At 37.3% G+C, this 22,322-nt stretch overlaps 1 protein-coding gene across 4 annotated transcripts in view; it reads right to left on the bottom strand.

The window, feature by feature from the left end:
* The window catches only part of LOC104049411 (connector enhancer of kinase suppressor of ras 2), a 211,052-nt gene that overhangs the window by 130,325 nt on the left and 58,405 nt on the right, over window positions 1–22,322 (bottom strand). For all 4 annotated transcript variants that reach the window (XM_064462860.1, XM_064462859.1, XM_064462862.1 and 1 more), the window contains exon 2: window positions 8,173–8,336. In XM_064462860.1, the coding sequence (XP_064318930.1) occupies window positions 8,173–8,336 (164 nt within the window). The remainder of the gene's footprint in view (window positions 1–8,172; window positions 8,337–22,322) is intronic.

Here is a 22,322-nt window from a genome sequence, read left to right as displayed (position 1 = left end):
ATAGAAAAAGAAGATGTGAGTCCTCTGCTGCACAGCTTATTTGTGTGTTACTAGCAGGCTATTCCACACAGTTCACACCGAAATTCTAGAGAAAGCAATAATTCATATAAATTAATTGGATATGTCAATTCTAATTAGGCCTCAAAGGCTAAGTAAGTATCCTTAGGAGACCCCAGGGCATCTCCACGTTGCTGCAGACAAATGAAGTATCCAAATCTTGGCTAGTCTGTGGCTCGGGACATGGGAGAGCTTACACAGAGCAGTTCAGAATATTGGAGCAAGGCAGCAGGGAAGGAGGTTAAAAACCAGAAGCTGGCCTTCCCGCTTTTTGCTGTCCACCCATTTCGGCAAACCAGGCTACTGTGCAATAAAGGCTGCCTTCTGAAACACTAAGAAACCAAAGCAAAAGCAGCAATAAACATTCACTTAACACTGTAACACGCAGTGTTAAGGCAGCGGCCTTCAACAGAAACAGCCATGAAGTGAAACAGAGTGTTCCTATATAGGTTTTTCTTTTATCACTGTGCAGGGAAAACATCCGTTCCTTTATCCCTAGTAGTAACTGTGATCACTATCATCAGCCTGCAAGAAACCGAACATCCAGAAGGGCTGAAATTACAAACAAAACCATTGTCTTCCACATCTAAAGCTCAAAAGAAATCTAAATTATGTCAGAAACGAATGTACCATTAACATCCCCTAAAGCAGGTGTAGAAGAATATACACAAATTATAATGTATACCAACACTATCTGGATTGCATTTCAGCCAGTATTTTCCCTCCTGCCCTGGTCTACAGCATTGGACACGTGTGGTTTTTCAGCACCATATCATTAGGCTACCTATTCATTTGCATAATTTTCTGCTACTGCATTGGCCTAATATGTGGCAACACAATTTGATTGCACATATTATGGTGCGCTGTTCTCTACCAGTGAGTGCAGTAACTCATAAGATGAAAAGGAAAAAAACATTCCTTGACAGAATACCACTGAGTTTACCCAGACACATAACCAGTTGTAAAATACAGTGATGGATTATCATAAATGGATTATTTTAGAAATTTATAAATGGAAATAAGTACATTTATTTTTCACAAGCATGCAGTAGTTCCTGTAGCAGCCTATTCACCAGCCCAGCCTGCAATGGATTAGGATCCTCATTCTCACTGGTACTTAAACAGATGTGTTTTCAGAAGAAAATTACAAGCTTTGGAACAGATTTAACGCTTTGCATAGAACATGTTCCTCCCTATTTTGTGAAAAAGAATTACTGTGTGACAAGAGGAAATCTTTCAACTATGTCAAAAGACAGGAAAAACACATTATCTTGCTCTACAGGCAAGATATGACATACACAAATTCAGGGAATTAAAACAGGAGTCAATACAGCAAATTTTTGTTTTACCTGAAATTTTTAACATAAACTCAGGCTTCAGTAGGAAGAATACAGAAATACTTATAGTCTGAGGTAATTTATCTGACGTTTGATAGGCTAATACCACAAAGATTGGATGCATTACTCGTGGTATTAGGATTAGTTGTGGTCTACTGGAATTCACCTGACCTGCAGTCCACTCACTGCTACTCTCCTCCCCTTTTGGGCTGCATGCAGGCTGCTGAAATTTGAGTAAAATGAATGCAACCTCCTCTTTTCTCTTCCTACTATATACACATCATCTTACGACAAGGGACCACATAGATATTGGAATGCCTGAATAGGACCATTTCCAATCTGTGTTTGGCTACATGAGATGCAGACATCATGTAACCAGAGGGTTCTGTGCCTTCATCAGAAGTTACACGGCCTTCACTTCTAAGAACGATAAATTCATATAGGATAAAGTATTCAGAAGAGCCCAAAGCCTAAGTTTCTAGTGCAGCCTAACACACAAAACACCAAATTCTTAAGTCACTTAGGTTTTTAATTCCTTTTAAACAAACAGGTGCTTGGGTACCTCTGAAAATTTTACATACTAACTTTTATACTACAGTATATGCTTTTATGCTACAGTATTCCAAAATATTCTTACTGTGCAAACAATAGTCTTGGAAACCATGTGCTACTATGGAAAAAGTGGTGTAGAGGTAGTGGTCCTTGAGAAGAAAACAGAGAACCTTGTTCTCTACTTCGTGTAGCTGCCTGTACACCTGGTAAGGGAACACTGGGTGATTTCACAATTAAAGAATTTCATTTGTACTAGGTAGTCAACACAAATTACATGCAACTACATCCCAGGTTATTTTTTTTCAGCATACCAGTTTAGCAAGACCTTGAATTCCTCACTTCTTACCAGTCTGACAAACCTAATACACACACATGTGTGTAAAATACCTGTGAACACAAATAACTTTAGGCTACGGTGAACTGTTTGTACAAACTTAATTACCTTCCTTCAACATCCTGATCCTGAAAGATTTAAAAAAATGCAAATTTGGCAACAGACTTTAAAGTGGGAAAAAACAGAGAATCCTTAAAATAGTTTATTTTTTCCAAATTGCATGATTTGAAAGGCTAAAAAATGAAGCACCTAATTAGACTAAGCAAAAGATAATCCATCCTTTCTAGTATGGGGAATAATTAACTAACCCATTCAATGGTATCAATTCAGTGGTTTGGCACAAGATAATAAATAGCACCGGACTGCCAAAAGTTGAACTTCTTTTCCAATTAAGATTAATAAAGCTCTTTGGATGCATATATGTTTGCATAGACAAAAATAATGTATGTGCCAGGCTCCTCATTATACGGAGAAGATGGAATATCTCTTCATCTCTCACTAAGGGAGACGGCATTCCATTTCAAAGATGATTTATTTCCAGCTATTTAAGCATCAATATCTAAATAAAATGAAGATTTCAGTCTGCAATAATTACTTTTGTGTAACCTTTGAAATACGAGGGGAAAATAAGTATCTGACATATCAAATGACTTGTTAAAGGTGAAATTTGATTACATATCAGGTAAAGTAAGAGAAAATACTTCCCAATGTACTCACAGTATTGACAAATCAAAAAGCTTATCAGCAGAATGACAGACGAAAAGGATCTCAAGAGAGATCATTGTAGGTATGGCCATTAAAAAGTAGTATTCATTTAAGCAAAATTTGAAAAATTTTAATTCAGAAGAAGCATCCGTAACAACAGATGCAGACACAGCTATGAAAGACTGGCTGCTTCATCTTCAGCATGGCATACTTCATGACAAATTATTGCAAACTGCTTTGCATCTGACCAACAAAATACTGTTAGTGGTGTAATTTTGTTAGAGAGATGCCTGATAAACATACATGTTAGCAAAATGTTAGAAAAAAACCAAATCATATGCGTTTGGTAGCTATGTCCCAGCCACTGTTTAAAAAAAAAAGTAAATCTGCAAGCAAATTAAACTCACACCAGTTATAAACATGTTGACCCACAGGTGACTTTATTTTTCCTTCTAGCAGAAAAAACTCTCACGGTCAGGTTGCTAGCTCTTGCAGTAGTAGCTGCAGAGAGAGAAGTTTTCTAATCTTTATTTCTCCTTGAATGCTATCACAGCACAGTGCCTAATTTCACTAGCTGAATGCCTATGAATTAACAGTACTTTTAATTACTTCAGATACAATCTATATTTGAGCATGCTTTTCATTTTACATTCCTTTTTCTTCCATTCATTCTCAAAGTCTTCCTTCCCACTAGCCTGTTTATATTTCTATGTGGGCTTTAACCACACACTGACTCCAATGCTGTCCTAATTAAATTAAATTTACTTGCATAGATTTGAACAGCAACCCATGTTGACCTTAAAAGGACTCCTCCTTCCTTCCAATATATTTTAATGTCTATCAAAGAATTATTTTCCCCAGGCCCTACTACTTCTCCAGAGTCATCCAATGCCTTTGTGCAACTAGTCCTCCAAAATATACCCAGATTCAGATTTCAGCTTTAATAAAATTACAGCCTAAATGCTAAATGGCCTGCACTTTTTAGTCTGTAGATGTTATTTAAGTCACTTCAAATAAATATGTGCAGAGCAGCTTCTGACCACACTAGTAAGAAAGGACTTTGATGTTTAAGATAGCATTTCCACCCCACCCCCCCCGCCATCATTCCCAATTTTCTTCTTAATTAAAACACTACTCAAAAATGTCTTTCTAGAATGGTCAAAGAATCGAAGCTGAAAGTATGGCTCACCTGTGACTTTTCCTTTCATAGCACATAAATTCAACCCTGAGCAACCCCAGAAAGTGCCAGTACTATCCATTTTACAGTGGAAGATACTCTCACCTTTTGCACTTCAATTTTACCCTTTCAAAAATCAGATTATTCTAACATTTAAAATTATTTAATTTTTTAAGGTAAAATACATATACATCTATATCACCATATTGCCACTTCTGTTATGCACGGGTGTATCACATGCTTGTATTTTTCCCTTTTACATTCCTTACATCTCCTTCTTTCCTACTGCAGTTCTTCTAGTATGGAATCTTTTCTAGATAGGACTCTCATATGTAAGGCGTAGCTAAAGCAAGCTCTGAATTCAGCTTTCAAAACAAAAATTATGATCTGTGATCGTACATAGTAACAACATCTCTTCCAATTTTATTCAGAAATAATATGACAGTTTGAATCAATGAACCAAGACAAAATATTAGTTTATAATTTTTTCATGTTTGTGAAAAATGGATATAAAATATCTGAGGCAAATGTGTAGTAGATTCCTCACCCAAACCTTCCCTGCCTTTGGTAATCTGCATTTGAGAGTCTAGTTAATAGGTGGTTTAGGACAGGGAAGAAAAAACCACAGGAGGTGCCTCAAAGGAGGATTTTTTTGTTTTCTCTTGTACTTAGAACCCTCATTATGGATCAGCATTTAGTTATGTATATGCTGTGTAACGGTTTGCATTACTATGACAGAAGCGGAGACATTGCTCGTTCATGTGTAACCCTGAACAACTACTCCCCACCCCGCAAAAGCCAGTGGGCTGATGCCCAGGCCCTGAGGGACCGCATATGGAAAATACAGCATCACAACACACACCTTCAGTGTATTCCAAGAGCTTGAGCTAAGACAGTCAAATTCCTCCTGGTTTCCTGAAGCAACATAGCTGTTCTGTGGCTAAACTCACGACCAATGTGCAGCTGAATTCCTGATGCATCACTGAACCTAAGCTTACCTGAAAGATTTCTACAGTACACTGGAAATGCTTCTTTTTAAAGCATTATACAACCCATCTAGCTAAGATGGAGTGGAACATCCTGCTAATACTGCCTGGAAGAAATAGGTCATGTAACTTGGACACTGCCAATTGCCAAACAGAAATCAACTAAGAAATCCATGTATGGAAAAATTTAAAAAAAAAAAAAAAAAAAAAATCAATTCTCACTGGCCCGGCCCAGCGAGGGGATGATATGCAGAGTACAAAGCAGTACGGACATATATTGATACAGACAGGAACGCTGCTATCTGTGATCCAGATCGGAAGAAAACAGTGTGCATAGAATTGTGGATGCTCTGCCAGTGTGGGACTTGGAACAGACGCCACGTTGAACGGCGCAAATGGAGGGACAGGGGGAGAATAAACTATTGCTCCTGCTGTTACCACTCTGCCACATGTGGAATTTTACAACAGATTGTTTGAATTGATTTTTCCCCTCAACTTTTTTCATAACAAGCTTTGAAAGAAAATTTTAAAAGTATATGTCTATATGAATCTGCAAATATACTTACTTTGTACGCTGTGCACCCTGTCCATATACCCAAACACACACACAATGCGTTCATGTACTGACACCTTACTGACTGGGGCTATATTCTAGCTGCCCATTAACCGTATTAAGTTTGCTTATAATATAACTCGGGAAAATGGGGTAAAACGACCTGCTCCTTAAGATATTCTGATTCAAATAATTTCTTATATGTTAGTTCCTGTTTAGTGGCATAAACAAAACACAGATACCTCAGTACCCCTCCCCCCTTTTTAAATTACTTTTTAAATAAGGTCTTTCCTCTTTTTTGTTAGACTACATAGGCTAAAAATCCATTGCAGTGATTAATTCCAATTCAGAGTTTTCACTGATCACTTAACCTGTAGTGAGATTTTAGTGCAATAATCTATTAATATTTCAAGATTTAGCACAGAACAAGAACACAATTGTAATGTTTTAGAAGTGTATTTCAGCTGTTAATAAAGGTATCATTGCATTGCTTAGCATTCAATTATTGTCATAATTTAAATGAATTAAGATAAATTCTTAATGTTGCTTTTCGGTTATATAGATTAAAATTCTTATAAATTATTACAGATTTTTAAAAAATCGATATTATAGTCTTGTAAAACTTTTACTTGTGATTCTGGCTCAGTAAGAAGCTGCAAGAATTGAAGAATGTGTTGTGCGTAGCAGCAAGGCAGAAGCGTCAGAAGCAAGAGAATAGCCCGAAGAGCAGAGCCGCAGGCAGCAGACTCGCTCAGCAGAAAGCGCAAGGACTGGGCAGAAAGATAAAAATTCAGAAGCGGGGGGGGGGAAGGTAGGCATTTTGGAGACAGGGTGAGAAAGGAGGGTTGAGGACTTGAAGGCAGGAGGCTAAATAAATTATACCAGGAGCTGAAAAATCCCCATCGTGCTTTAAAAGAAAAAAAAAATCAGGTCATGAGATGGCACAGTAAGAGAAGAGCTGCACTATTGACCAGCAGCAGGGCCAGAAGTTAAGAGGTACAGTTTCTTTGTTTAAAAAAAAAAAAAAACCACAAACAAAATAATAATAAAAAAATCAGCAAGGGTCCTTCAAATGGGCACACCTGACTGAAGGGTGTTCTTTTTCCAGAGGAAACAACTTGGGCCTGCTATTTCTGACTAGTGTCAAGGCACAGCACTGCATCATCCTTTAGCTAACATAATGTAGCTTTGCAGGGAATTTCAGTTCCTTTTATGTGGAAAACAATGTTTCAGAGGAGAAACTCTTGAGTTTGATTTTGTGTTTCCAAAACATAAAAGATAATTGGGCTATGCAATATGCCATATATGCAAAATACCAGTGTACGGGTATGGCTGCATCAAGGCCAAAAAGGATTTCTTTGATCTGACAGATGTGTTGTTTAGTTTGTACGAGTAGATCTTGAGCTACATTAAATGTATTTTGCAATTAGAGGTACTTGCAAGAAGCATATGCATAATAAAAGGCACTTCATACTGCCTTTTTCTTACATCAAGTGCCTTTTTCCACTTGTTTTCTGTTTTACTGCTAAGTGCCAGTTTCCCTGTTGGAGACAATTTATCTTAGCAAAACCCCACAGGATAACCTAGTTTGTACAAAATCAGAACTCCTGATACAGAAGTAAAACGTTGGGTCTGTCATATGTAATTTACCTATGTGATTTTACTACCCGACTTTTTTGTATTGTCAATGTCTTTTCACCTGTTCACCTGAATTTTTTCTTTAGAATTAAGGTAAAATGTTGCATTTTATTAGCTGGTAGGAATTAAATAAGAGAGGAAAAAAAAGATTTTTCTGACATCAAATACTTTTTAAGACACTAACTGGATTCATAACCTGTTATAAGAAAAAGCAGTTTCTTCCAAATTCGGATGCTTGCAGGTTGTTTTTTTTTAAAAAAAAAAAACCAACAACAAACCAAACCCCCCAAAAACACAAACAAAAAAAACCCCAAACCAAACCCAACTTTAAGTTGACACATGTGTCTGTGCTTCAGACAAAGTAAATTTTATCATTCCAATCCTGTATTAAAGCTCATTTGAACCAATCTTCCAGTCTAATTAGCATTACCTTCTGGCTCCTCAGTACCATCCTTTTGAATGCTGGCATGGTTAAAACACTCCGGTCTACTTGGTTTAGTATAGCGTGGCAAAATGTCAGTGAAATACGAGGGCATATGGCATATAATTACAGAACCATATGGATGCCAGTAGTGATAGTCAACAGCATTTGAATGCAAGACCAAGAAAGTTAGAGGAAGAGCAATAAAAGACCATCATACATAATCATAAAATGGATATATATGGCTTCTTTACAGCTGAAAGAAGCCTGTACATGTCTGCCCTTTAATGAAGCAAAGCCACCATGTCTGTACAAGCATATAGCTGTGGAGTCCAGTCTACAAGAATTTGGTTTTGGTTTGGAAATTTATAAACCAAGATTATTAAGATGAATGATGCAAGAAATCACTTACCAGCGCACACAGCAGATCAACTGCTTCCAGTATCAGTTCTTGGTGGCCAATGCGAGTGACTCCCAATTCCTCAAGCTCTTGATGAGTGATGTGCAGCAGCTGCTCACCATTGATCTTTTCTCTTTCGAAATTTTTTATGTATTGTTGGAGGCAATCATCAAGGCCTATTTAAAAAAAAAGCCAACAACACACATTCAGAGAACAGAAGCATAATAATCATAATTCTGAAATTAAAAAATATAGAAATTATTGGGAATACAAGTATAATTCCTTGTTTGGATCTATTATGGGAAACATGCAAAAATTAGAATTTAACTTACATAGTATAACACATACTACTGAAAAGTTTACATCACTGACATTTTCAACATTCTTAAATATTTTAATACTAATTTTAAATCTTCATAGTACTTATTAGGGAGACAAGGGAAGGACAAAGAAGCACAGGCTGACATTACAGAAAACATTTTTCTTATGATATCATGAAGACATAAATATAAGTTTAGCTTGCGATTAGGAGCATATTCTTCCTGGTATTCCTTCTTCCAGGGCTCTTCAAAGTCATACGGTGTGGGCTATCACTGATTGGGAAGAGGATTTTTCAGGCTCAGTAACCACCTATGCTAACTGCTACACCCAATGCCATTTTCCCCCCCCCCCCCAAAATCAAACTATCCTGCTTTCTGAAACTCTATAACTTACAAATGGTTTTGTTACAAAACCTTTGATTAATAATACAGTTTTGCCCATGCACAAAGAATTATTCCATTTCACCCTGAAATGTGATATGGTAAGAACAACAGATTTGGTAGCTGCCAGTTTTCTGTTTCTCAGGTGAGAGAAGGGACTGATTAACAACATGAATTGAAGTATTTTTCGTTTCTCCAAACCTGTTTCAGAACCACACATGCTTTAAGTTTCCAGCTAGAACAATTAGTTGAACATAAGACTCTACTAATGAAAGCTGTGTGAGGTTATGCAGTTCCCTCAAGGACTCTGCCTAGAATTGTACCAGATTCCATGAAAACCTGAGATGCATATGATTTTCTAGAGACCTACAAAAATTCAGCTTCAATAATTTCATCTACTAAGTAGAGTAAGTAGAACACTTGGATTCTTCCTGCAGTGAAGCAGGTAAACCCAAGATCCATAAAAAGTACAGATATCCAGAAACCACAGGAATAGCCAGCTGGAGAATTTAAGGAAGATAGAGCTTTGAAATATAATTTCTGCATGCAGCCTTCTATTAAATACACAGGAATTTACCAGTACGGTTAAATTAAGGAGAAAATGTGCAAGCAAGCACTAAGAAAACTCAATGTATATAAAGAAAAGGAAAGCAATAGACATATGAACAATATTGTTCTCATTTGTCTGATTAAGAGTTCTCACATATACCATATAGACAGAAATAAAGCAAAAGTTAATGTTGTCTTCACTTCCTGGATTATTAATGTATAGAAACAGATAATTCTATCATGTACCTTAGTATCTTTTTAAAGAGAAATCTGTAGTTATTTTAACATTTTTTTGAACCACAAAGGTCCTTTTAAGTAACCAGATGATACAGTTTGGCAATGATGAACAGAAATATATTGCTTTAAATTAGTACAGAAATGCTAAATGAGTTAAACTAGAGGATGGAGAAAGTTCACCAAAAACATATTAGAAAACTGTATTACTAGCTATTACTCTATTGATAAGCATACCTTCTTAGATAATATTAAATTATTTGATTCAAACTAATAAAATTGGTCTATTTCATTGTAATAGAAAATATTATCTAACCACATAACTAACACGCAGTAGCCCCCAGCAATGAATGCACGGGTTGGTTAGCCTGCAGGTGGGAGTTTCTAAAAGTTACAGGAGGGCTTGGTCAGGGTAACCAAACCACCTGCTGGGGAAGTGAAAGCTTGTGGAAACTGAAATCAGAAAAGGTGAAATTTAAAACTATCCTGTAAACAAAAATAGCTGATATTGTCCATGTTTTTCTCTTCTCAGGTTTTTAAACAGAGTACCTGAGAGAGAGAGGTCTGACACCTTATATTTAGCAGGCTGAATATTACTACATTAAATCTCAATTAAGCCAACATAATCCAGTCAAGACACACAGACTGTGACGACACAAGAATTGAATTAAACAAAACAATGTATTTGTCTTCTGTTCCATAAATACAAGAAGGTATATTGCAGTTTCCTTCAACTAACTTATCTTTCAAAATTATTCAGTTATTTACTGTGTAAACTGATAGTCCAAAGTTAAGTTATAGCGCTCATTTATCATTTACCAAGCGACATACACAGCTTTATAGACACTCATATCTATATCTCATACAAAACTAGATTAGGGATATAAAATGTCATATTTTATGTTGTTATTCATAAGTATGAGGTAGTTTGGTTTTTGGTTGGTTGGTTTTTAACTCAAATCAGCAGTCTGTTTGTGACTAACAACCTAAGCCTTTTCTCTGTTCTGGAATGGTCTGCAAACAGGAGACTTTCTCTGCATCTGTTCATGGTTTTAAATGATTTAATAAATGATTTAATGTAAGAATATTTCAGTTTGGAATGGTTGAAAACTGGTCACTGCAAGTTCTGCATTTATTATTTATCACCTGAAATTCAGAACTGTTACAGGTTTCTGTTCCCTGCTTGCTCAAGAACAATTCTTAGAAACAATTTCAGAGCAAATCCCAAAACCCATGCACTCCAAACTAGCTTTTAAGGAATATTTGCCTAAAACTCAACAGAAAAAGTCACTGAAACTGCAATTAAATTACATTATATTGAACAAAACTGAAGCAAATTAATTTAAAAGTTTAGTATCAGTGGCCACAAGTAAGCATTTGTGGTGTTAGAAAGCTTTAGAAAATACCAAATGAACATGACAGTCTATGAAAACTGTGTAGCCAGCTGTATTAAATGTGCCTTTGTGCCAGAGAGAATATATGACAGAAGAGCAAAATATGAAATTTGTAGTATTCATACTGCTCTGTAACGGCTCCCCAGGGCATCTTTAGAAGGCATTTACTTAATGGTGCAAACAGTATGGCAGTTGACAACAGAATACAGAAATACATCATTAAAGGACCAGGTTGTCTCATTGAATGACGGCGTCTAATAAATACACACAAAAAAAATATTTGTCCATTGCTCTCTGCTTTTGTCTATCTAGGAGCTAGGTACTGTATTCCCTTGTTCCTTTTCCTGCAATGTAAAAGTTTGTGTTTGATAAATGTGAGGTGTTACAAAGTAAGAATTTAGCTCTCAGTAGTTTCAGTCATTATCATCGTGGCTATAATTGTTTTTAGCATGGAAATATCAAAGATGCAATTAGAAAGAGTACAGAATGAGATCACTTTGACTCACCAAAGCCAAATGGAATATTTATTTCCTGAAGCCACTTAGGCCTTATTAGTGCTCTTTATGCAATTTTCTCAATATAAATTCTGTTTACAGATAAGACAAATTAGTTGAGATTCATAGCTGCAATGTAAGGGGGATTAACTCTGTTTTATATGTAAGTAAATAAAATTAAACCACTATTCCCAAGTTACACAGCATCAGCATCAGGCAAGAAACAGAGGCTTGCAGTTCTGTTTCTGCATGTTCTTACTTGTTTGGGGTACACTTTGTAACTAACCAATATATCCTTCACAGTGCAATAAATTAATTCAAGGAAAAGGGTTTAAACATGTATGCTTTATTTTAAAGCTGAGACTCAGTATCCACAATGAGAAGTCTCTTATATTGTTTCTTTCCGTTTACTTAAACATTTACTTAAAAATAAAGAAACTTTATTCCACCCACATGGACTAGGAAAACTATCTCTGTATTCAAGGAGTAGAGGGACACAAGCATCTCTGATATGTTTACTGCAAACTATGATTTTGCAAATAAGGCATGTAGCAAATTGCTTAAATCAAGGAAACGCAAAGCAGAAAGGAGGCAGAAAAAAGGTACGGAGAAACAGTAGGAAAAGAAAAGCCAGTTAGCTTTAAAATGTTTATTTGCTGAACAGCATGATTAAGAAAAAATGGGTCATTAAAACTACAAAGCAAACTGATATGTTATAAAAAGATTCTCTGTGGAGCTAGCTCAAATCAGATATAAGTATTAACTCCGAGCCAACATTATAAAAGAGATGCTACAGATTGTGGGCAATAAGAGCCGCTGAGACGAAAATGAATCTTTCCATTGATGTCAACAAACATCAGGTTTGTTTTACATTAAGAGCACAAACAGAGTTGCCATGTTACGTAAAGATCTGTCCCTTTCTCTCTGGCAGTAGACGGGGATATCGAAAAAACTATAAAAATAAATGAAGGAAAAGCACAGGTTGTTGCCCTCTGTGCAGGAAGTAAAATTATGCAGACAGGGCAGCTCTCACAGGGGAGAAACGTGGTGACAGTAACTTTGTCAAGCGTGATCCGTCACAAAAGTAGTTTCTAAGTCTGTCACTTCCAATTTTTCATAAATTTCTCTATAAATTACATTTATTCTCTTTTCCTTTTTCATGCATTTTAATGGATTTTTGTTACTACTTATAAACTCTGCTGGTTTTGTAATCTATCCTAAAAATTCCTGACCAAGCAATGGTTTTGTTCATACTACATCATTATTCCCAGAGGAAAATATACGGCAGCTGGCAGGAACAACAGAATGGTGGCTGTGAAATGGAGGGGTTACGGGGAGGGCAGACAGGAAAGGTCCTTGCCAGTTCAGCTTGTCACAAACATGACTGCTCTCACAAGGTCATTCTTCTGACAGAAGAGGGTATACAACATGATACGCTCCGTTATAAAAATGCAACGTTGCTCATTCTGCTTTTAGGGTCTAGGATGAAAGAGAAGGAAAACAGCTCAGTGGAAATGTGTTTACCACTGACTTCTGCAGCTTAGCACTGATGCAAGGAAGTGTCAGAGTCCACTTACAGCCAGTTTGGCAAAGTCAAGACCACTTTGATTAAGGGACTGAGAAAGTATTTAACATTTTTCCCAATTAAAATAATTTTTAAAATAAAAAGCACAGAGCAGAATACTAAATTAACAATTATACAAAGGCTTATACACAACAGCAAATTCGAGGTATAGATACAAGTGTCTCTGGAATCCGGGTCTAAAGGACAAAACCTGAAAGTCAATGGCACTATCTCCATTTGTTCTGTTTGTCACTTTGGTCTGCCAAGAGCAAATTAATATTCCTATTAATGTAACTCATTTGACTAATAAAAGCTATACAACAATCATATCTGTTGTTGCAAAACGGTAACTTGCGGAAAAAAAAATAAATCAATAAACCAAAGTGAAACAGGGAGAAAATGAATTTTCAAATGTCGTTGTGCTAGATGTCAGAGGAAATCCACTAACGCTGCTGCATCCTTCAGTGAAGATAAATGCAAATGGTGACTGCGCTTGTCTGTGAGGGCAGACACCTTGTATAATATGACCACCATGCACAACAGGAGCACACCTGCACCAGCACATACGTCTCAGGAGCATGAGCCGAGTTGTGAGCAACCAGGGTCATCTAATAACTCAAAAGAAAACTAACTGTACTGAAACTGCCTCTGGGTGACAAGGCTTAAAAAAAACCAAAACAAACCAACCATGAACAGAAACACTGCAAAGAAGGAACCAGAAAAGGTAAAAGACAATGAGAGACTGCGTGCGCTTTGAGAAAAGGCATAGAGAGGAAGGCTGCTGAAGTGGGTTTGGAACCATAAGAGAAGAAACGTATAATTTGATTCCTGCTGGTTTTTGCAAATGACCTTGCACATGAGCTTCCAAACAGGACCACACCTAAGACACCTCACCTGATTCCACCGATGGCTTCTCTTCCCAGGCAAAGCAGTTTGCAAACCCAGAAAATTAGCTATTTACTGTTAAAAAACCCCTAATTTCTATGCTGGAAATTGTCTAATTAATTGGGGAAGGCAGCACAAATTTCTGCTTCTGTCACAACCTTGAGTTTACATATGCAGATCTACTTAAATACATCCAATGTTTAACAGCATCTACAGACTTGGTCCAAGCAGTAGTAAAAAAGTTGGCTTAGTTGTTTGGGGTTCTTTTTTGTTTCTGGTGGTGTTTTTGGTTTTTGGTTTTTTGGTTTTGTTTTGGTTTTTTTTTTTTTTAAGAAGTGGTATTTTCTATATGAGTATTTAGCAGCTAGATAGAAAGATCTGGAAGAAATGGACCAGTTGACTAACAGAGAGAAGTAGGAAGAGAATGCATGCCTTTTCCTAAATGCAATTTGATTGAATACACACATCAATTTGTGGGTATTCTTGATCAAAACCCCCTTGATTTATGACACTGGGCTTAGGCACCGCCGATGTTTTCCAATTCTTATATAACTTGTAACAATGAAAATCATCAGGTGGGTATTTTTTGTCAATGACCTTAAAAGATTTTTAAGAATTATTCAGTCCATATAAAGAAAAGGCATAGTATGAACATGGTCCTGAGGATTAAGTAGTCTCTCAAATATTAGCTATTTGTTCTTAAGCCCTTTCAGGAGGAACAAAACTGTTTAGAGTGCCTGGAAAAAAGGATCTTTGCACACCCCCACACCGCCCAATTCAGAAAAGGACAGAGGGAATGTGTGTGAAACACTAAAAAACCACCACGCTTGGAATGTTTCGGACCTAAAATTTCCTGAAGTTTAGAGTCTACCTAAAAACTAGAGAGTATCATGCAGTATTTTGCATCTTTAAGCCTACTTGCTACAAACCTGATCTATAGTAATATAGTAGTTAGGTTACAAAATTTCATACAAAAACTACATTAAAAAAATTGCAAGTCAGCATGAATGCACAAACACACAAAAAGAAAAGAATTAAAATTATTCTGAAAAAAATCCCCCAGCTCTAGCATTATCTGACCTTTAAATGCTTGACTGTGCAAGTATAATGTGTTTAAATGCTGCTTCCCGGATGAATTTCCTCTGCGTCACTATAATATTCACACAGAGACAGATGGATATTTTAGATGCAAATACAGGCAGACTTCTGCTACTTGAATTTACAGATCCATCATCTGCATGAACAGGAACTAGAGCAGGATGAGCGCTTTGAATGAACATTTCCCAGACATCGACTGACACCAAAAATGTTGACTTCCATTCCACGCTTCAAAGTGGATTGAACTTTACCGGACATAAACTCTTCCAGTTGTCTCACACCTCTGGCTAAGACTGTGCACGTCCACAAGCTACTTCTCATTCTCCTGTTCCCCTCTCCCGAGAGGGCCAGGCTCCACATCTGCCCTGTCAGCCCCCTGCAGACATGCTCAAGCACCAGCACCCAGCCAGCACTGCTGGGCTTTTGTCCAGCCACACCAGTTCTCCCACTTTTGGCCTTTCACTGGGGGCTCCCTTCTCCTCAGCCCCACCCATCCTCATCATTCAGCTACATCCTACATGCCAGCCTGTATCACTGCCTCAAGAGTCCCAATCAAGTGTCCTCTCACCCTCCTGTTTCTTATCACAAAATTTTCAGGTTTTTCCCCCTAGCAAAATCCTGTGTATCTTCCACACCATTTACTGCCAGCTTCCATTTCCAGCTGTCACATTTTTTCTCCTGCCGCATTGTCCTTATTCTTGTATTTTTCTATGCATGAATTAGGCAGCTTTCTCCCCTCTGTGCCAGCAGGGAAGCGGTCTTATGAGAGCACGAGCTGGAGGGAGATGGAAGCTTCTGACCTCTGTTCCTCTCCTCTCCCCAGAACAGGTCAGAGCTTCACCTGCAATGACACATCTCCTCAGCCACAAGAGCCTTTTGTAAAAGGGACATAATCCTCAAGAACTGTAAAAATCCATACCAAGTTCTTCCTAAGCATATGAATACCTTCCCCCCCAACCTCCAGAGTGTCCTCCTCTGTGAATAAGGGCAAACATCGCAGCCCCTTCGCCAAGAACACACGCCTGAGACAAATCATCCTCCCAAATTCTATCCCATATGCAGATATCAACGGGAATACTACATCATCACCAAAACTTTATTTTTTTATTTAACATGGCCAAACCATGGCCTTTCCTATAAGGTCAGTATCTATAACTACAAGCTGTTTTTGGCAGCATTTTTCCAAGATAACTCTATTATCAAGACAAAAGCTCTGCTGAAGTTAAAATTTTAATAGTTCAGAGCATCTGAGAAGGTTTTGGAAGGGGATGTGTCAAACAATATTAATAACAAGTGAATGAACAGCCTCCACTCATTTTTGAAGCAGCATGGCTGAAGAATGACCTGGAAGTGCTAGCAAGCCTCTAAAAGCCAGCGCATTCATATCACCCATTTATTTGATAACATGCTGCCACATTCCAGTGTGACTAAGCTGAGACTAGTTGGACACTGCATCTGCCTTGTTACATTTATTTCAAAAGAGAATTGCTTTGGCCAAGTGCAAGACAAGTACTTCTATCTATTTCCTGCACTAGACTCATGTAACGCATTGCTTTCCTTCTTGGAGACAGTTTGATGGGAACCTGTTCTGGCAGAAGCGCTGGTTCCAACTTCAAGCGGTACCCTTGTACATCCCTCTCCTCGCGCTTCGTCCGACCACGCGCGGCTACGTAGTGAATTGGGTCAGAGGCTGCTCTGTTTTACCTCATCTCCTTCTTGTAATCAGCTATTTTTAACTGGCACAAATGAAGTGGAATACACCAGCGGATAAAGAGCAGGTGCTTAAGCTGGCACTACTGCCAACATACATGCTTTTCAAGCCACACATAAGAAAGCCACATTTAATAATTCTTTACTTTGTTTTCTTTTATTTGCTGAGGTGGCAAATTTATGATCACCATCCCAGCCATTGTTCCATACATCTTGAAATACCTATTGGCATTTTAAAAAGGTTTTAGGATTAGCTAAAAAGACTGTAGAAAATAAATTCTTAAGGGCAGAAATAGATTCATATTTAGACGAATCTTCTTGATTTATACTCAAAGAAAATGCAGAACCAGCATAATCAAATTCTCAAGTCTCTCTACCCAGTCATGAAGGAGCAAATAGATCAAATACCTCTGTATCAGAACAATTCTGGTCATGACTGAACATCTCTAGGATCAGTAATAACAGTTATAAGTAGTAACGTGTACCCCGCATGCATGAGGGATAGCGTTGCTTGGAAGCAGAGAACTGATGTGATCAGGTTTTGTATTCCTCCTTTTTGCAATAAGTGCCAAAGGTTGTCTTCTCATCTCCCTGGGTTGGAGGGTAGCGGTGTAGGTGATTCAGAGAGCCTGTTCCAGTTCTCCAGTTCCAAGATGGTGTATTTGCAGTAACAATTAACCTGCGGCCAAAGATAATGGGGGGGGGGGGGGGGGGACACCACAACATGACAAAAACAAAAGTGACAAACGAAACCAAAAACCACCCACGAAAAGGAACCCTTCTTAGGTGGAAAGAAAAATATTAGGAAATCAAGTATCATTTCCTTCACTAGAGCATATTAAGGTGAGTTTACTGAAACCCCTGTTGTCTCCATTTTAGAAAGGTAGAAATTCTAATAAGGAAGGAACAGCATTAACTATGTTCTTGTATACAAGGACTGATCTTAAAAGCAAAAGTACTAGAATAAATATAACTGAAAGCTCCTTTCTTCAGCTTCTGAGGATTTATCCACCTCGCACTCCCCACAAGAAAGTCTTAATCACAGACTGACCTTCAAAAAACTACAGTTTGATATCATACAGAATCAAACAAAACTATCACATCAAACACATTTTCATAGAATTGATATGCCCTACTTGTCCCTGTCTTAATGTGAAGAAAAGAAAAATACTGAAGATAGAGATAACAAGTCTGAGCTAATCAATAGAGAGAAAAAGTAATTGTCGGACAAAATTAATAATTGTAAGTCAGACATTTAAAGTTAGGTGAAATGAATCCTACCCCTATAGGGCTCTACATTCAATTCAGTTCAGTCACAATCATATTCAAAACTATCCAGGCATCACAAATGCTTCAGAATAGTGACCAGCCACGTATAAAGAAACTGAAGTTTTCAGAGGTATAAATACAGCTGCAAAATGTTATCAACAAAGTAAACCTGTAACAGGACAGCCAGAATCCCCAGATCACGTTCTCTGTCAGCAAGGCTCTCATGCTTACAAAGCTGAGTGGTGATAAGAAAGCCGACATAGAAGAATCAAACAGAAAGTGCTACAGATATTTCAGTGCCAAAATTTTTGTCTTGACTTTGCTGACATATTTTACTAAAAATCCTAGCTATCAAAAGAACAGCCAAATCCAGTGCAGATATTTATAGTAAAAAGCCCAAAGAAGTATGACTTCTGCTCAACACAATTTCTTCAGCAAGTCTAGGACCTAACTGACAAGTAATAGTTTATAAACACCTGCAAGATACAAATCCTAGAAGCAGAAGGTAGGCTTGAGAACTGCCCACACAGTTGCCAAAAGTCACTGGGAATCTGCTTTCGGATTGTTGCAAGAAGTAAAGATAAAGCTAGGATTTGATTTTTGGGGGGATATTCAGAAGCTCTGGTGGTAGCATCTGTTGGTTGATGACTTGGAAAATCCTGTGGATCAGCTGATCTGGGGTTTCACATGCACCTCCTGTTCCTTTGATTTCAAGAAGACACCGAGGACTTCATGCACAGAACTGCAGCTCCTGTTTACATTGTCCTGTTTGACTCTACAAATCTGGATGATCTTAAATTAGGGTCTTTACTTAAGTAGTTTGGAGGAATCAGCTCTAGCAATCTGATTAGCTCAGAAGTCAAGTAGTTGTCAGGAACTGTCAATGGTTGTCAGGAAATTCCCATACTAGGAATTCTTATTTTTATCAAAACAAACTGTGTGAAACAAGCAAAACCAGGCAAATAGGAAAAAATCACAAAAGGAGGAGAAATCAAACTGTAAATCCTACTGAGAAAAGAAGCTTTTCTCTACCCTTACATTTACCCATTTTTATTCTAGGCATTTATGTTATGTGATGATGCCAGACACATTTATTATAGTTGCTATTAAACAGAACGAGAGCTAAACATTTTTGTTCATTACCACTTTTCATGCAGTATCAGATTAAGATAGATTAAGACCCTGGCTTCAACTACATGATGAAAAATATGACTACATCTTAAATCAGTATTATTTTCTGTTTTAATTCTGAATTCTAAATGTTTTGCTATTTGATCTGGCCATAGCTTATCCAAGATTAAATACTTCTATGAAGTAACATGAAACTAGCAAGAATTTTATCATATCTAAAGAAGTATACAGCCAAAAGTCCATGAATAAAATATGATTACAGCTTGATGTATAAAAAATTTAATCTGCCCAGCAAAACAATAAAGTTATTGGTAATTCAGTACAGGAAAGTAAAATGAAGTGATTATGAGACATTTCAAAACTATAGGATATCACACACTGATGTTTGAAATATTACTTTTTAATATGATTGAGATGATTAAATCTTTCACATGGTAGCATGCAAAAAAGGGTCGTAGGTCAGGATAGTGCCTGAGATTTAAATCTCTTTGACAAGGAAGCAGACTGGAAGTACCAGCAGTTTCTATCTAGACCTAAACACTGAGTAGCTATAGAGCCCACTAGTGCCAAAGGATAACATGAGAGAACTCACACATAGCTCTCAGACCATTTCTAGTTATTCTTCTGTTCTACACAGGTAAACAGTTGTAGCTTTTTTTCTCAAGACATCAGGCAAGGAGGAAGAGATACATAATGGTAATGTGCTAGTGATAAGACCTGTCCATAAGACCTCTAAACAGAGCTGCTGGTGAAAAGGTAAATGTATTAACTCACCAACAATACAGACCCAAGAGCCTGGAGCAATGCAATCTATTAACTGAGCAGGATAAATTAATCCTATGTCAGCAAAAGTAGCAGAATATGAAACAGTGCGCCTGGGGACATTCCTCATGGCTTCTCAGGGAGCAGGCTGCTGCACTACTCTAGCAGCCTTTTCCAGTAAAGTCTAAAAAAATAAAAGCCTCTTTTGGTTCACTCTGCTTTATTTTTCATATATGCCAGAGAACTAAACATGGACAGACATTAAAGCTCAGTCAGCTCCTTAAGTCACACAGTGTTTTGCTCCTGTTGCTGCACTTTCCTACTACACCTGATACCACAGTCACAGGCAGGAGGCTGTGACACAGACATGCCTAAGATATCATCTTCTGGTCTTTGAGCGCAACCCTGTGATAACATGGTTGGGAACCTCGGGCAGGACCAAGTTATGCAGAGTAACACAGAAACAGTAAGTTACTGGGGGAAGTGAGTACAGAAATAACTGCAGGTGTCTGTATAAAATAGAAAAGCTGTGGTAGGAAAAAAAAAGCAGGGAATTAAGGCTAAAATAATCCAAAGTGGTCAGAAGAGTTGTTAAGATGTGACTTTCAAATTTACAAAACATTGTCTTTAAATCATTACATGATTAGCTTTTTCTAAATTGCTGTTTTCTGAACTTCTAGAAATATGACATGAAACAGACAACTTCATTTCTTAGGATATGACTAATTCTCAGTGAAAATGCATTGTGTCACCTATAGCTGCTATATTTTTTTTTCCTGTGATATCACTTGGTAAGTTAATACTTAAATCTGGCCACTCCAATCTCTCTCAGCAAATATGGGAAAAAAGCTCAGTGCACCCTGGATCCAAGAGATTTTCTCTTTCCAACTTTTATATATTAGTAAAAGCAAAAAGAAAACTCGAAAAGCTTTTCTATGAGTGTTATAATACCTAATTTATAAAGGAAATGTTGCCATTTATAACAAAGGGTTTCAGCCCACGACTAGTGATTAAGTGCTTACAAACAGGCTATAGTAGAGGTGTTGCAGACTCGGGAAAGTGCTGGATGAGCAGGGCTGCTTGGAGGAATGTGATACACAACTGGCCCGCGGCATATTCAATCAAAAGAGCAGGCAAAGAGCAAGTGTAACTTGGTTGTTAATTCTACAGACCACAGCAAAATTTCAGGCTGCTTCATCACTAAGAGGATTTAGCAAAGCTCAAGTTACACTTTGCTTCTTCGCTATCTGGAAATGGAAGCCCAGTACACCTGTGTTAAGAGGATTGTACAGGTAAAGGGTGGCAAGTTGCATCTTCATTTTAGCTAGAAGCATAGATGCATTTTTATGCCATAAGAGGATTTGATTAGTAGTTTTAGCTACTGTTGGGCTATAATTGTATGCTTTTCCAGATGAAGCACAGCTTTGGCTCAGCATGGATCTAAGATGCACCCCCAAACACACAGAAAAACCCCTCCCTGAAAAACCCTGACACCAGCAGAAAAAAATTCTTACAAGCTGTACTTTAAGTCCAGGCTTTTTGAACCTCAGTCCAAAAAGCAAAACAAGTACATGAAATAAAATTATGGAAATGGATTCAGTCGTATGAAATAATTTCAGGTTGCATTATTCATATTGCACTATTTTAGGAAAAAACCCAATCTTAATTTTTATCTTTTAAAGGTTAAATGCTAAGTGCACTATTTCTCTGAAGCAAGCACAAATTAATATTTTTCAATTTGAAAATGCATGTAATTATTTATGTATTTAACATATAAAGTATATTAAAGCATTGAAAAGCAAGAATCAAAAGATCTACTTTAGATAAGAAATCACTATCATCATATCCCTCCCTAGTTCATGGTCTCTGTGAGTAAGAATTTAAAGAGTTTCAGAAACTAAAAGGAGGTGTCATTGTGATCTCAAACACAGTAGCTGCTTACGGTTGAATTTGGATTTTTCCTTTACTATCCTTTTGTCAGACAACAAGTTACATTCCCAAATGTAGTTTAAATAACTTGATAACAGATTAATTGACAGTACTATTCAGTGTTTCTTTCCCCCCCAAAAAAATATGTATAAATAGGACTGGGAAAATTCAATTTAGGATGTCCTTTAAGGCACATCTAACTGCTATTTGCTCACTGTGATCAATTTGCAAATCTTAACTTTAAAAAAAAAAACAAACTAGGGACCTGCAACTGTGTTAAAAACTTTATATTTATAAAAGTTGAGTGCCCTTGACTTACTTTAGTCATTTTCAGGGACAGGATGAAAAATTATTATTTCCTCTAGAGGGCTTCAGGGTCTGTATTATTTCACAAGTCATCTAAGTTATATTGCACTAAATGAGTGCACTACTAAGGGTCAGA

The sequence above is a fragment of the Phalacrocorax carbo genome, chromosome 11, assembly GCF_963921805.1.
Source record: "Phalacrocorax carbo chromosome 11, bPhaCar2.1, whole genome shotgun sequence".
NCBI classification, from domain to species: Eukaryota; Metazoa; Chordata; class Aves; order Suliformes; family Phalacrocoracidae; genus Phalacrocorax; species Phalacrocorax carbo.
The sequence above is the reverse complement of the archived record's forward strand: the minus strand, read 5'-3'. Positions and strand labels throughout refer to the sequence as shown.